Genomic DNA, 15,807 nt, shown 5'->3' with positions numbered 1-15,807 from the left:
TGTTTTACAGGGTTTTGATTGTAGCAAACGCGCGAGGCAGGCGTTACTGAAGCAATCATAACCCAACAGTCTATAGAAAATGTAAAACTAAATGAATAGACAGCAAATTTTTATAGCAGTTTATTGCAAGGTACAACAAACAGAACCTGCTCAAAGGTCATGTCTGGGGTCTTAAATGTGCAACTACCTCTTACTAAGCCTTTCAAAAAAGAATTTCTACAGTTCTCCCACAGTTTTCTACAATAGTGTCATGGTTAACACTTCCTTCTCACAGTAAGAATGTCCTGGGTTTGACTCCACAGGCCAGCTGGTGCCTTTCTGTGTGGTGTTTGCACATTTTCATCGTGTTCCCTGTGGGTACTTTGCCTTTCTCCAGCAGTCCAATGGCATGCGTGTTAGATGAATTGATGTTTCCAAACTAGCAGTAGGTGTAAGTGTGAGCATGCATGGTGTGTCCAGGTTGTACCCTGCCTCTCCAGCCCCCATGCAACCCTGAGTTGGATGAATAGAATTGTAATAAAAAACTATATTGTACACCTGCAATTGCACATTAATAAAACTCAGGAAGGAAAGCCGAGTGTGAGTACATTTTCCTCACATTGTTTGATGGTGAAAGAGCGTTTCCTGACTAAAAGCAGTTCTATAGCTTTCTATTTTTTCTGTACAGCTTTCTTAGATGTAAAAGTTTCAGCTGTCATCGTATGAAATCTCAGTCGGAGCTTCATTCAGTGTCAGCGGAGCAGCAGCACAGCAATATGAGAGTGAATGAGAGTTTTGGTTCACTGGTGTCAAGATATGAGAGAAAGATATTGACGCTCAGAGACTCTGGTTTGACTGTCTTGAAATGTTATATGTGGTGTGACATCTTAGAACTGTCACTGCGGTTAAAGCTAAATCTGCAGTTGCAGGCATTAATGGGAGGCGTCCTAAACAACAGATGAATAAAACAAACATTTTGGTCATGTGATAAACTGGAGACAGATTAGAGAGGAGATTAGACTTGCTAATTTGCATCCCAACTGACAACCTTTTCTTCCCCCCTTACATCATAACTTGAAAATACGATGACAAAACAGCACAGGCTTTTTAAAACAAACGTACGGTATAAGATCTCTTTACCCTGTAGCTGCGTGCTGTCTCACCGCAAACAAGCAAGATAGTGACACACTCACCAGTCTCTGCGCAGTTTCCTCCACTGCACCCAGCACCGTTCATTGTGCAGTAAATTAGGTTTCACAAAAGAATTTTTAGCCTTCAAGGTCACTGCCACCTCCTCTCTGCATGATTACGCAGGGATTTTATACATTATCAGGATCACCCTTTCACATCTAATTTATAAGCTTTTCACTGCTCTGGATTGGTTATTTTTTTCCCATTTAGGTAGTTTGCATCATGAGGGTAGTATCAGCAAGCGCTTTAGATTTTTTCTGTGTATCCCAGGTGAAACATTTTATGCAGATGATGATAAAGGGGTGAAAAAATGCAAATTATTACCCAGCATCCAAAATGCAGCACGGAGAAAATATTTAAAGATGTACAAGGGACGTTTTACACTCGCAGCTGCAAGTGGCAATAAAGGTGAAAAAACAGACAGCACGTGAAGTGTAAAAGACACACAGATTGCTTCTGTTTCCAAGAAGTGAAATGTCAAACAGCGGCGAGACAATCTTTCTCTCAACACAATACTCCTTCTCTGCTGTTTATGAGGCCGGCCGCATTTGTGCTCATTTGTTAATATGTTGAAAATGAGAAGCTTTGAGTGCTAAGAGGCCAGTAGGATATCTTTCTTGTCGCGCTACCAGACGGGTCTCCCACTCGACAAGCCGATCTATTCATTCAGAGAGCCAAGTAATTCGCGTGCGTACCTCGGCAATCCTTTGGATAAGTAAGTGAATTATTTTTGGCACACCCCCTGAGGCATAAAATACTCACACTGATGCCAAAGAGCTGATACTGAGCAGGTTTGCAATGTACACCATCTTACTTTAATGTGTTGGAAAACCAAGATAGAGCATTAGCTAACATTAAATCACCTTAGAGCTTTTTTTTCTTGTCTTGTATCTTCTTTTCTTTTCTGCCATAAGTCAAAATAAAAGACAAAATACTTTTTTATATAATGATTAAAAAGTGGGAAATTCAGCAGATTCTTTCATGGTTATCTGACATTTCTTGACATGTTTCAAAGAGTGAAAGATAACTAAATCCATTTACATACACAGCATAATAAAATGCAACCCTGAGCAGGTAAATATTATCTCTCCAGTAGATTTTTATGAAAGTTAACTAATTTTCACTTTGCTGGGTTTTTATATATGAAACATTATAACATACTGTGGAAATGATTTGATGCCCCGAGTCAAGTGAATTTATTTATGAGCAGCTTTAAAAGAAAAACAGATGACCAAAGTGCTGTACAGCTTAAAAAATAAGAAAAAATTATATTAAAACAATACAAATAAAAACAAATATAAGAACTTAGTCTGGCTTTGAATGTCAGAAGCTAAAAATAGAATGTAAAAATACCTTTTAAAATAACTCTCAAGCAAATAAAACATTTCCAGTCTGGAAGAGATGATGCTCACTTTCTAGAAAACTACCCAGCATCCATTTACTGTTTTTATTTCATTTTATTTTTGTTTTTTGGGGGATTTTTTCTGATGCCAAGCTCAAAAAGAAATCAGGCCTGCTGACAACAGGGAATAGCGAACGCGACATCCAAAATCAAGCTGGGAAACACATGAAAGCTCTGGTGTTTAAGGCTTTGCTGTAATGACCTTTCAGATGACATATTATTAGGCCTACAGATTAAGCTACCCATAACTGTGTAACTCAGTTGAAATTGGCACCACATTTACCAGCTGCAACATTATTTGATTACCCGTTAAAGCTGAGCTAGGCAACATATTTTTGGCATCACTGGACACAAATATCTATAATAACCTCTGAGTATGTTTTATTTTTCAGGCCTTAGAAAATCTAGCCCACAATGGAGAACTCTGGCCATTGGCAAGACTTTTCAGACCATATCAGTTGTTAACATTGCTCATATAGATCCAGGACATTCAAGGCGTATCAGTGATAATCTAGATGTTTTTCATTAGGTTCAAGAGGTCCAAGAGGTAGATCCTATGACACACCTACAATCTGTCCCTGAAACTAAATTTTATGTGAAATGTACTCTTAAAAAAAGCTTTACTTTCCCACAAAACACTCATATTTGAAATGTGCAGAAAGAGGAAATCTACGGCATCTCAGTTAGTCAAGGTTAGTGACGTAGTTCTCTTTTGTAGCTCCACTTTGTGATCAAAGCTGATAAGATGGGTATATTTTATTTAAAAAAAAAAATCTTGCCTAGTGCAGCTTTTAAAGAACGATTTTATCCTTTTCTAATTATCCATAAGTGACCCGTTTCTCCTTCAGCCCACGCCTGTAGCACTTCCTCTACTGCAGGTCTCTCTGTCCAGCTCTGAGAAAGCTGTGAGCAAGCCGCAAAGTCACAACCAGGATCACTGTAACCCTTGAACCCTCCCTGCTAATGCTGAAGGTAATGCACAGCTGATGAAGGCTCTGTCTGCGAGGATCCATCTGCGCTCTCATTACCATCCACGCTTCATCGACAGTCCTCTCTGGCCTAGATAATTTCACTCAACAGCCGTCTGCTTCCCTGTCTTCCAGGTATCTGTTAAATGGATAATGTCTCTTGCGGTCTCCATTCCATCTTACTTTTCACTTAATGCAAATCGTCACTCTCAGCACTTTTCGGTCCACCCAATTCTTTGTCCTACTTTAATCTGATTCCACTCTCCTCTGAAGTAAATGGCTGAGCAGAGAGGCAGAAACTAGAACTGGGAGAGAGAAGAACAATGAGCCAGACCAACTGGGGTCAAGCAGCTCAAGGATTGGGTTCTTCGGTGGAGGAGATGAGATATAGGCTACATGGTTTATATTTAACAAATACCATGTGAGATGCGTGTTGAAAGAGGATTTACTCAGTTTTCGCTGACCCTGCCACTGCCAATACTTTCTTTAAATACACTCATCGCTTGATGCATAGTGCATCCATAATTATAGACCAAAAGCTTATCACTTATATCATTTTAACGTCTCGAGGACTTTAGCACCTCATGACTGTGGCTAAAAACTGATTAAGTCATAAAACTGAAGTCAAGACATAGGGGGGATTTTTAAGCTAAGTGCCTGGGTAGGGGATTTTCTATCTGACCACAGATACTAAAAGACGTATGCATACCTGAGTTTTCCATGTGCTTAGAATATAATCTTTCACCACATAGTGCATAATAATCCATATAAGTTATGCTTTAGATATTTTACTCATCTTCGTGCACTTTAGAGCAGTTTAATGTTCTAATTTGGTTTTTGAACCAGTTATAAATTAGATTTAGCTCTTGTACATTTTCTTCAACCAGCCTGCAAATATTGCTGTTTGGTAAGATCAATGTGTCCTTTGGCACAGCTGCCTTGATGTCCTGACATATTAACACTGAGAAAAACCGTTTTTGCCTCACATTTGAACACAACTGGTTGAGCGTCATTCTTCAGCTTTCACAGCTAATGCGATGAAGGGGAGCGTTTTAATCCAAACCACGATATTTTCCTAAACCTATTCAAGTCGGTACTGGTGCTTAACTCTTAGCCAAAAGTAAAAAGCATGTGAAAAAGAAGAAACGGAGTGAGAGAAAACAAACCAAATTAAGGTGCAACACACAAACTAAAGGTAACTTGTGACTTACTCCATCGCCACCCCTCCAGCCTCCTTCCTCAGGCTCTGTAGTTCTTCGAAAATCTTTCTTTTGTCATGCAGTGTTGCTGTGGCCAATGCCTAAGACATCAATGCCAAAGGACATTGTGTGTATGTGTCTGTGATGGCTGCAAAATCTGACATCAGCATTTTTACATCCTGAAAACAAGTTCCCTAAACCAGAGGTAATAACATTTTTTGCCAGCAAATAAAAGCCCAGCATCACTTTGTTAGCTCTACTTTTTTTTACATGCTGGTACAAGTCCCTGAAAGAACAATGAGATTGATCCAAATCAGCACCATTTGAGCTGGCAAACCAAATCTATGCTCTAATGACCCAATTCAAGAAGAATTAGTCAATGCCCATTTGTGTATCCAATTGGCTTTCCCATGGCTGCTGTATACTTGCAAGCAGCGCTGGAGTTCACCTCTAGCTCATCTCTTTTTGTCATGTTGTATCTAACTTTGTCATATTTGTGGTCTTTGATGCCTGCTCTGTTCTGTATGGGGATCTAGCTGCTGCTTTCCCTGTCTCGACCTTTCCATTTAAGGCCAGAGAAGTTCCCCCAGAGCAGAGACACGCCATCAAATATAAATTGCTACAAGGAAATATCAATCTTATTTCGACTACAGTGATCCTATTCAGCCACGGAGGTGTGTGTTTTTGATCCTACACGAAGTAAAACCAAGATGAAATAATTACAAAAATAATAAATCTGCTACTTCTTTTACCCAATGAGGTGAGGCCCTTGCACGTGCCTCAGAAAAGCATTTATACAGAATACATTTATACAGAATAAAGCTACTGCAAGCTAGAGCTTCTTTTTTTGTTTAATCAATCCTATTGACACTGACCTCAAGACAAGACTTTGTCATGATCGAGTTCAAACTTTAGGTATTGATCTGCTCGGCACTAAAGAAAACACTCAGCTTAGTGCTTGTGTTCTCTGAAGCGCAAGTGAAACACGCAGCACTGGAGACAGTTTAAAAAACATTTATATTCCAGAGATCACTTATATTACTATTTCCCCTGTAATGTTATAATCATTACAAATCATACGCATTAGAAAATACAATAAGAACCAGCAACTTATACGTTTTCTGGGCCGTATCGCAATTAGCCTTAAAAAAATATTAGTTTCTCTTCATAAATCTGAAAACAATAAGTAGATTAATTCTGCGCTGATCCTCGACAGTCTCTCTCGCTCTTGCGCGCTCTCTCTCCCTCGCTCCGTCCGCCTCTCGCGCTCTCTCCTCCCATTTTGCTTTTGAAGGGTAACCTCTGTGGAATGCGCTTCGTTAATCTCTCTTGACATTTCCCTGCCTTCCTTTGCTGCGTGCGCCTCCTGCTTATTCAGGCAGTTAAGCCAAAGGAGTCAGGCCAAGACAAACATTTGAATCTTGAAATCTTTCTCATCACTGAACAAAGCCAAAAAGGGCATAGATTCCTCATAAGAATGTGTGTTTTGATGCTAGATACTGAACAGCTGTCTCCTTTAAACTCAGTGACTGACATATCCGATGCTGCTGCAGCTCAAAAAAGGCACCCATTACACGGTTTTGTTTCTGCTGAAGCTTCATGTTGGAGTACCGCTGAATACATTAAGCGTGTCTATAACCGTAAGCTATTGCACCAGCAGACATGTTAACCAGAAACTGGGGCTAGTGTGGCCTCCTCTCCAGCTGAGTATAATGCCAAATTGGTGGTAACACAGTCCTGCTTCTCATACTTTGTTAATGCATCCTGGCACCATTCTGCACAGCATCCCTGTCATAGCCCTGCAGTCTGGATGAGTGTGTCAGGTGAAACTATAAGCTCCTGTTGCTGTGCTTTTACTTTTTGGAGTCAGACTTGCTCCAGAGGCAAAATAGCACGAAGACCAGGACTTAAAAACAGGATCTTTCTCCTGTTACACATTTGTAGTACTTGTGTCATTCATGAGATATAATATTTCTTTAAGATGGCAAAAGTTCATTTGTCAGCAGATGGTGATTCAAGAAATCAGACCGAAGAGAAAACCCCAAAGAGTGCAGATCTTAATCATGCAAAAAAATAACATCTGTGCCTCCTAACGGGCTGCACAACATCAAACTGTCTCATATGTGTGTCTGTGCTTATATTGAATAAAATAATTCTATCTAAGATAACTTATTGATTAAGATTACTTCCCACAAAGACACAGAATCAACAGCTTAAGGTAAACAGAGGAAAAGGTGTGATGGGACTTTGGTACATGTCCACAAGGGAACTTTTGAATGATACAGGTCAGTCCACTTACTAGCATTGTGTGCTTAATGGGCATGCCACTACACAGTACTGTGACGGACTTTTGACAATTGCTCTGCTACTCTGACTGTGCAAACTCTCGGCTGGACAAATGCCTCTCATATAACCTGTCTGATGTCAGATTTTAACAAACCAATGATTGCTTTTCTGAAAATATGGATTACATTCATATCACACTGAAACAACAACATTAAAACATTTGTTTTGGTGTTTCCAGTCATATCAAGGCAATTTGGAAACCCCTAATTTGAACAGCATAGACTTCAAATGTATGTAAATAAAGACCGAGCAACTCAGTGCATCTCAAATACAGTCAAGTGAAAAAAGGACGTTTTTTTCAGGACTTTATGCTTTCTTGTAAAAAAAAAAAAAAACTAATTACGCCTTTACTGCTTCCACACGATTAAGCAAGTAAGTAGGAGTAAGCAGCAGCCAGGTGCTGCTAGTCAGAGACAGATGATCAACAGATTAGAAGCTAGTGTGAGCACCTCCAGAAGGAGAAGTTTTGGTGTTTTGTTGGTCTGGAGACACATGAAGTGCGTGTTAATACGCTACCACAATCATCCTAGGAGTGAATGTCCCATCAAACTGACCCCAAAATAAGACCATTCAAGCGTCAGAGAAACTTCAATAAGCCTAAGAGCTACACCTGAGACATTACAGGTCTGAACAAGTATGGGTCGTTTAAAAGGGGAGCCAATAGAAATGTCCTCTCCCCTAAAAAAAAGAAAAAGAAAAAGACAATAATAGCACAGCTTAAGTTTGCAAAGTTGCATCTGAACACACCAGAATACTTCTGGAAAAATCTGCTTTGGACAGATGAGAGCAAAGTTTAGATGTACAGCCCCAACACAGCATATCAGTGCAAACACTTCATACCAGCTGTCAAGCACAGTGGTGGGAGGCTTGTTTTGCAGCCACAGGACCTGGGCACCTTGCAGTCATTCGTCAAACACAAAGTCATTAAGGTGGGGGAACGTTAAGAGAGCTGTGCATAAATGAAAGCCCGCAAACTTCTGTGAACTAAAGCAATGTTTTAAAGAAGAATAGGCCAAAATTCCTCCACATGAAAGACCGATAAAGTCATACCGAAAATGCTTCTTTCAAGTTATTGATGCTAAAGTTGGTTTTACAAGCTACTGAATCAAGGGGTGTACTGAATCAACGTAACGCCAGTGGGCTACGTTTCCTTAAAGAGAGATGTGAGTATGTGAGGTTTGACTTGGCAATGGATGGAAAAAGAGAAGTGCAGGACCCCTCATTTCATAACACTTTACATTTCTTTATAAGTTGACCCCAAAAAGTGGAATTTAGCCATACATTTTTAACAGTTTTAATAAATAAATGTGATTCAGGAAGTAATTAAATCATGAACCTCGGAGCAGAGACTGTTCTTTTTGAATTAGTCAGATTTAACTCAACCAGTCAGGCTGCTTCTGCTCTGGGAGCAGCTCTGCTTCTTACTGAGTGATGTTTTCAGTAACTGAAAGTCCAATCCTCTCCAATTCTTACGCATTTTTCGAACGCTATTCAACAGGGAATCCCTCAATGCCTGTAAAGCACCTTAATCCCAATATAAAAGCAACTCACTCTTTTATTAATATATGCAGTAATCACATGTGGCCAAGCTGCTGCTGTTGCTACACTTTCCTTAAATCGCATGACGGTGTGACCGAAAGTATTTTTGTATTTTTTGTATTTTCCACAATATTCAGATACACACATATATATATATATATATAAATGCAGTGTATTAGCAGGGGAGAAATAAAAAGAAGATTAATATTAAAGCAGTCTATTTATAAACAGACTCTGTGTATGAGTATCAATGGTATTATTGGCACTTGGCTGGCATCCACACTGGGAGCAGAGCATGACTGATGTAGTTTCACCATTTTATGATGAGGATGGAGAGCGAAGCTGTCAACAGAATCTGGGTACGCTTAAGCCTCTGCCCTCCCGATCACTCAATCATTTGCCAAGTTAATTTGACAGTCTTGATGATCTTTACAGCTGCATCACGTACTGAATAGACTGTCTCTCCATGTAGGAGGAGAAGGTAAATGGATAAATCTCGAGTAGCAATTAAATAGTTGCTTGACATGCAGGTAGTAATGGATGGTGTAAAACATCAAAGAGCAGATGTTCCCGTAATTCGAGTGATTGTCAGAATCAAAAATAATAACTGCACATCACAGAGCAGCTTTCCATGAAATCAATTTTTGACACAGTTTTAAAATAAAAAACATGCAGTTATGAAGATTTTATTGATCTTTTTCTTCTTTTTTTCTGAACTGTTGATCAAAATAACTGCAAATATAAGAAAAAATATTATTTTGAAACTCAAAAAATCTGTATTGATCAAATGTCCACTCATCTGTAAAATGAAAGCCTCGGGAAGGGAGTTAATCTGCCTGGTAAATAGGAACTCGCAGTTTTAACTGCACTGATACAACCAGGAAATAAACAGGAGCGGTCTTTGCAAATCTAGATGACCTACTTTTTGTTTTCAGCTGCTTAGTTTTAGCTTGTTGGAGGGGAAAAAAAAAAAACAATATTTAATATTTTAAGGGATTTTTTTTTCATATGAACCTTTAAAAGTTGTGAAAGGTGCTTTGAAGAAGATTTAGAAGAAAATGGTTGAACGTATGCTCCTCCAGACTGTGTCTAGGTTTGAACCATTTTAATCATTATTGCCCTCCTTTTTTAAAAAGGTCACAGTTTACATAAAATCTACAATCTGAACAAAGCTTGGCTGAGCAATCTGAAAATATATGCAATAATCTCTGCATTAACTTTAACATTTGCTGCTACTAGCCTCTCAAATGTTCTTCTTCAGCAAACTGAGTGCAAGTGGGACAAAACAAGCAATTTGAAGGCGTCACCTTAGACAGCTAATCAATGGATCGAGGAAAGCGGTGGTATTAGTTGTAGCCTTACACTGTGTACAACAGCAAACCTTCCTCAATCTGTGCTTTGATGAGAGATTTGGTCCCGAGATTGTTGTGCTGTCATCCCTTTAGAGAACCTGTGTGTGATTTATGTGTTGATTTATTACAGCAGAAAGGATGAAATGATATACTTTCTTCCCATTCTTTTCAGTATTTCATCTTGATCTCAAAAGCAAGCTCTGTGCTCTATAGAGACTTTACTATAAAGAAAAAGGTCACTAATAATGTTTCTCCCACTGAGAGAAGTTGATAAAGCTCCGACGGTGCTGACATTACCGTGTTATTCCGTTTGTACGCGTTCTGCAACGATCCTGCATTAAGCCTGATCGTGGCCACGGACCGAGGGATTAGACGCACAAGCTTGTGGAGGGAACACAAGAGACTGGATGGTTGTATATAATACTGACTTTTAATGATGATGATAAGAATTATGGCTTGTTTGAATTGGACCAGTCATGTCTCTTTCCCCCTGCTTCCTCTTCGCTCCTTGCCACACAAAAGGATGAAGATTTATGGAAGAACAAGAGCGCAGAAAGGGAAGGATTTGGTAATCGGTTTGAAAAATGGGTGTGAAACTGAAGATTAGATTTTATAGCAGTGCTGTAAACTTTCCTGACAATTTCAATGAATTGACATTGTGTGAACAAAGCGCTCTCAACATAAGAAAACAATTACTAAATGCAATTCTAATTTAGACATGAGGAATCTGTAAACAAAGGCAGCTTTAAATACCATATTAAGCTGTCATCCACTTCAGCTTTCCATTTATTTCCTTTTGTCTTGCAGCTCAAATCAACACCAGCCTGTGCTCCAAATAGGCTAAGGCCTCTCTCTGATCAAAGAGGAAGCTTTTAGAAAAAGGGATACATTTCTGGGTGTGTATCCACTGCGCATCGCGCTGCTTGGGCTGCGCTCTGAGAGGCTTTGTTAATGATATTTCAGGGGATCAGTTAACTTTTCACACTCTTTTTGTAGGACCTCGTGGCACAGTTGCTTGACTCTGCATCTGTCTGTAATCCATCAAGCAGCAGGCGCATACCTGTGGGAACTTGATGATAGCCTTGGTATGAAGTAATGCTACACTCGACCCGTTGTGAGACGCGTGGTTCGGGGAACTGAAGAGCGGAGATGTGACATAATAGACATGGGAATACAGGAAGTTTAACCTTCTGCTAAACAACTGTGAAAAAAAGAAGACAGGCTCTGGCACCAGTTTTACACACAGATACATGATTGGTCCAGCTGTAACTATCACTAAGACAGAACCTTGTTTAGATCAAAAGAATTCAGTTGCACATCTTAATTCATCCTTTAGAGAAAGCAGTTTTATTCTTGGACTGTGCTGGAGTAGCATGATTCAGAGCTCAAATTGATCCTTATTTATCTTATACCTGGCCTTGGTGTAGCCTCTCACTTCATCCACCTGTGTGAAAAAAGCCATTTTATTTCCTTTATCCTGGTCTTTAAGCCACCTTTTTTCTGAGTGGATACTACTTGTTAATGTAAGATTTGAACAGCTGGTAGTTTGGGCTTCTGTCCTCACAGCCAGAACCATGTGACCATAATAAGGACATTCCCTCTCTCTGAAATCAGATAAAATTTCTTAACTTTAAAACAAAATAAAAACTGAAAAATAATTTAATGGTTCAAAAAAGTGACATAGTCTCAATGGAGAACAGGCCTGCAGCAGTGCCGTGGCTCGATACTCAAATAAAAAGAAAAAAATGAAACAAACTAAAATTTATTAATGATTTTGGAGTTTTTTTGTCATCTATTTACGCTCTTTAGTCACAGAAACAAACAGGTTTTAGGCTGGTCCCATGAGATATACTAAAAATAAAGAATTGACCCTAAAAAAACACAGCCAGCCCACTCTCAGGATAACTAAGCAGCAACCTCCTGGCTGATAAATGAAGCCAGAAGTTGCAGAAACTGTGGCTCCATGACCACTTGATGCTGGCCTCAAAAGTGAGTCTGTCTCACCTGATTTCTGTATGCATAACTTCACAGCAGAAATAAACATTTTTTACAGGTTGGTACAAAAACATCTTGATCTCTAATTCAGAGGCAAATTTCCATCTAGATCTTTAGTTTAAAATGTATTAAGTTATTGTGGCATGGCTGTTTTGACTGGAACGGGTTGATGCTGACATCGATTTCTTTAGCCACTAGCTTTCCGCTACTTTTCACCTGTTTTCAGTCACTAAACTGCACAGCTCAACAGCATTTGCAGTGTCTCTGCCTCTTGGTCTGTATTTAATTCAATTCAATTCATTATTTGACAAAAACTTGGCTTGATGTGCAGGTTTTTATTAGTGGCATTCTAATGCTCAACTTATCAAGTATCTATGTCTTTGCAAAGCACTCACTGAAACACTAGCAAGAATTAAATGTGAAAATAGAGTTTACTCTCTCTTTTTAGCTACTGCTGGCTCCAAAAGACTAGGATGGCAAAGACCATTCTTCAAAACAAAAGTCCTCAAACTGACAGTTGGTCTTCTTAGCTGTTATATCCAGTCTACGAGACTAAAAAAAGCTGGCATCAGCAGACGATTTACACTCACTCATAAGTAGCCGTTGAAAATGCGCAGTAGTGATAGCTGTTTTCATTTGTCTGAGCAGCATCATACTGTCTAACAGACAAGTCTGCAGAAGTTCTGCTAAAACAACTGGAGTAGGAGCCGAGCAGTTCGATGTGCTCACTCAAAAAAAGTATGGTTACTCCTACTTAAGATATTCAAGAACTTGATGCAGTGGATGAATGCAGATATCAGTCTACGTCTGCCCTTCATCTGAATCTAAGCCAGATTCAGAGTCTTTTTTGTTAAGCTGAACCGCGCTCCTTTGTATGCTAACAGGGGAGGGAGTGTTTGGGTAGAGATGGCGGCCTCTGGCAGCGTTACTGGTAATTAAAAATTGTGTTGTTATGTCTACGCGTGCTCAGCAGTGGAGCAGCGCCAGCGAACTGTCACCCTGCACCCTGCAACTATTACCATCAACTCTGGTGCGCAAGGTCTAATTATTCTGTGACTGGCTCATTCCAAAGCGCCCACTGGTTCATGAGACATAACAATCCATGATTAACATGAAAACTATGATCCTACTGCGCTTCTTCCACGTGTCTTATATGGGTCAGCTAAGGTCCATCCAAGTGTGTTTCCCCTCCCTCTCTAGAGGCGCCTTTCCTTTTGTGGATCCACAAGACCACGGCCATCGCTTTTACACTTGAGAACTATTCTTGTGGCTGTTTATTGGGATGCGTGCTTCTTCCCGATCACCAAGTCTTCTGAAGCCCCAACAGCCTTAACACTGGATGAGTCACATGAGCTGTAACCAGCTGATCGACAGGGGCAGAGGGGCTCCAAAGCTGAGGATGTGTGAGGAAGTTCATGAGCGGGGCAATAATTTGGGATGGGTGGAAACACAAGAACAAGAGGAGACTGGGTGACGGCTGTAATGTGGTGTTAGGAACATAATATGTGTGATGTCAGGACGCTGGCCTGGAGACACATTGGATGCAGGGATGGAATTACTGCTTGATGGGAGAATAAAAAGGGAAAGGGTATAAGGTACACTAAAGGGGACAGATTTCAGTGCATCAAATGCATTTTATGATGCATCAACGCTGACGTGCATTTCTAAATACGGACTTTTGCAGACGCATGTCGCTTTCAGCAAAACGCCTTTTTTGGTCTGATCCACATGACTTTGAAAGAGCTCAATGAGTAAAACAGATATCGGAATTATATATCTGAGAAAATGGGAGTTGTGACTTTTACATAACAGCAGTGATATGGTGAACTTCATGCAGATTGGCGAATGGGGAGATTGATGCCAGCAGAGGAGACAGTGTAATAGAATGAGGGAGGCAATCAGGGTCAGATAGATAAGGTGTCTGAGGTGCAGAGATACGACGGCAAGGTAGTTACACCTGACTTGACAGAGGTCCCTCTAACAAATCATTCCCCTCATCTCTCCGCTTTTATCTGTTACCTCTTTCTTCCCTCGTGCCCTCCTTCACTCCTTCCCTCATGCATGCTCTCCTTTCTCCCGCTTAGAGCTGCAAGATGATTTACAGTTTGAGGTTGTTGCTGACAAAGGCGGCGGAGCATATTTCAGACCCAGTGACTGATAGAAACATTACAGCATACACTACATCACAGTGCTGTGGTGATGTTTCAGCGCTGAGATTACCAAATGTTATGCCACATCCATGGGAAGATTATCCGCTGGAACCACATACTTCCAGTTTATGGTGCAATGAAAGGGCTTAATATCAGTAATAAAAGAAGGCATTTACTGCCATTTACAGCCTCTGTTTTTCTTTTAATTAAATAACTTCAGTGTATATAAAATGTATGGAGTTTTGCATAATTATATGACACTGGATTTAGTGTAAAAACAAAGCGTATGCACTCTGTCTCTGTAATAAAACATAGTCACTTAAGATAATTGCATATGACTTGCATTTTCATCAGTTATAACTATGAAACTCACATCAGACGTCACTATAAGTTTGCCAACTTTTACCATCTTGCTTTTTTCAGCTAAATTAAACGTCATGTATACAAGACACTTTTCCTGTAAGAAAATACAAGTTCAAGCAGCTAAAAAGAATATATTTTTCTTTATCCATAACTTTGGATCGTTTTATTTTTGATTACCAACATTTAGGCAAAAAAAACCTAAGTGCATTTAAATCTGAAAGTATTTTAAATATTTGTTAATGTAATGCTTTATTTATTAAAACAGCTTGTTTAGCTTTCATTGAACTCAGTTGCAGTTTCGCACTATACCTCAGAACAGTTGTTTGGGAAAGAGAAAGCAGCACAGTGATACCAAATGAAGGCATGCACCTATAAACCTAACACTCATGCCACAGATTATTAAACAGCTTTAATTTGCATGCCCACTAATAAATTGTAGTCTATATTAGGTCATTCATTACCAACGACTTTATAAAACTCCTGATTTATTGTGATTGAAAAGATAATTTTATCAAGAATAAACACTAAGGGTTAAAATTAGTTAGAAGTGCCTTGATTTTTGTCTGTTTTTTTCTGTTCTAATCTCACAGGATGGACCAGCTTACCTGGGTTCTGGGGCTCAGGCATGACTGTGTCTGTTTACAGCGATTCCTCTGAAAGCGTCTTCGTCCCTGCTTGGCAGTGGCTCTGCCTGCATTTCCAACTCTTCCATCCCTTTTTATGACCTCCGCCACCCCCACCCATACCACCACTACCACCGCCTTATCCCCCTCATGCCCACCCAACACTTTTACTTTGTACCACTGCCATGCCCCCCCTTAACAAGCAGAACAAGGAAGGAGGAAGAGAGTGACAGAGATGTTGTCACTTGAAACCTTAGTGGTAGCTGCAGAGCCCTGAGGAGGCACTGAGACACCATGAGGGGTAAAAGTGGTTCAGAGCCATAAAGAATTCCAACCCATGGGAAAACCTGCCAGCTGATTAACTCATTAGGCCCTGTAGGCAGAACATTAATAAACTTACTGATGCTAATGAGCTCTGACTGACAATTTGACTGAGGGATGCCGCAGTGGTAAAACTCCACAGATGTTTTGTGTTATTAGAGGGGAGGATAATATGTTTTGCCACTTTAATGAGGGTTAGGAGGTTTAAAAAATGAAGAGTGAATCTTTTCCTTTTTTCCATGCCCTAAATCTATAATTAAGCATAGCTTAAGCTTGGGAAGGCCACAAAGTCAAGCTCAGCTGCAGTGCCAGCAGATCAGACGATCTCAGTCCCTGGCCACATCAGCTGATGGCTCAAAGGAAACCCCTCTACACTTCC

General features: G+C 39.9%; 1 protein-coding gene across 3 annotated transcripts in view; it reads right to left on the bottom strand.

Moving 5' to 3' along the window:
• mybpc2a (myosin binding protein Ca) overlaps positions 1–15,229 on the bottom strand; it is a 62,875-nt gene extending 47,646 nt beyond the window's left edge. For all 3 annotated transcript variants that reach the window (XM_040043498.1, XM_040043505.1, XM_040043514.1), the window contains exon 1: positions 15,090–15,229. In XM_040043498.1, the coding sequence (XP_039899432.1) occupies positions 15,090–15,111 (22 nt within the window). In that variant the 5' untranslated portion in view covers positions 15,112–15,229. The remainder of the gene's footprint in view (positions 1–15,089) is intronic.
• Between the last annotated feature and the right edge of the window lie 578 nt (positions 15,230–15,807).

Source organism: Simochromis diagramma, unplaced genomic scaffold (genome assembly GCF_900408965.1).
Source record: "Simochromis diagramma unplaced genomic scaffold, fSimDia1.1 OVJJ01000321.1, whole genome shotgun sequence".
Classification (NCBI taxonomy): Eukaryota; Metazoa; Chordata; class Actinopteri; order Cichliformes; family Cichlidae; genus Simochromis; species Simochromis diagramma.
Note: the sequence above shows the minus strand (reverse complement) of the source record. Positions and strands in the feature narration are given on the sequence as shown.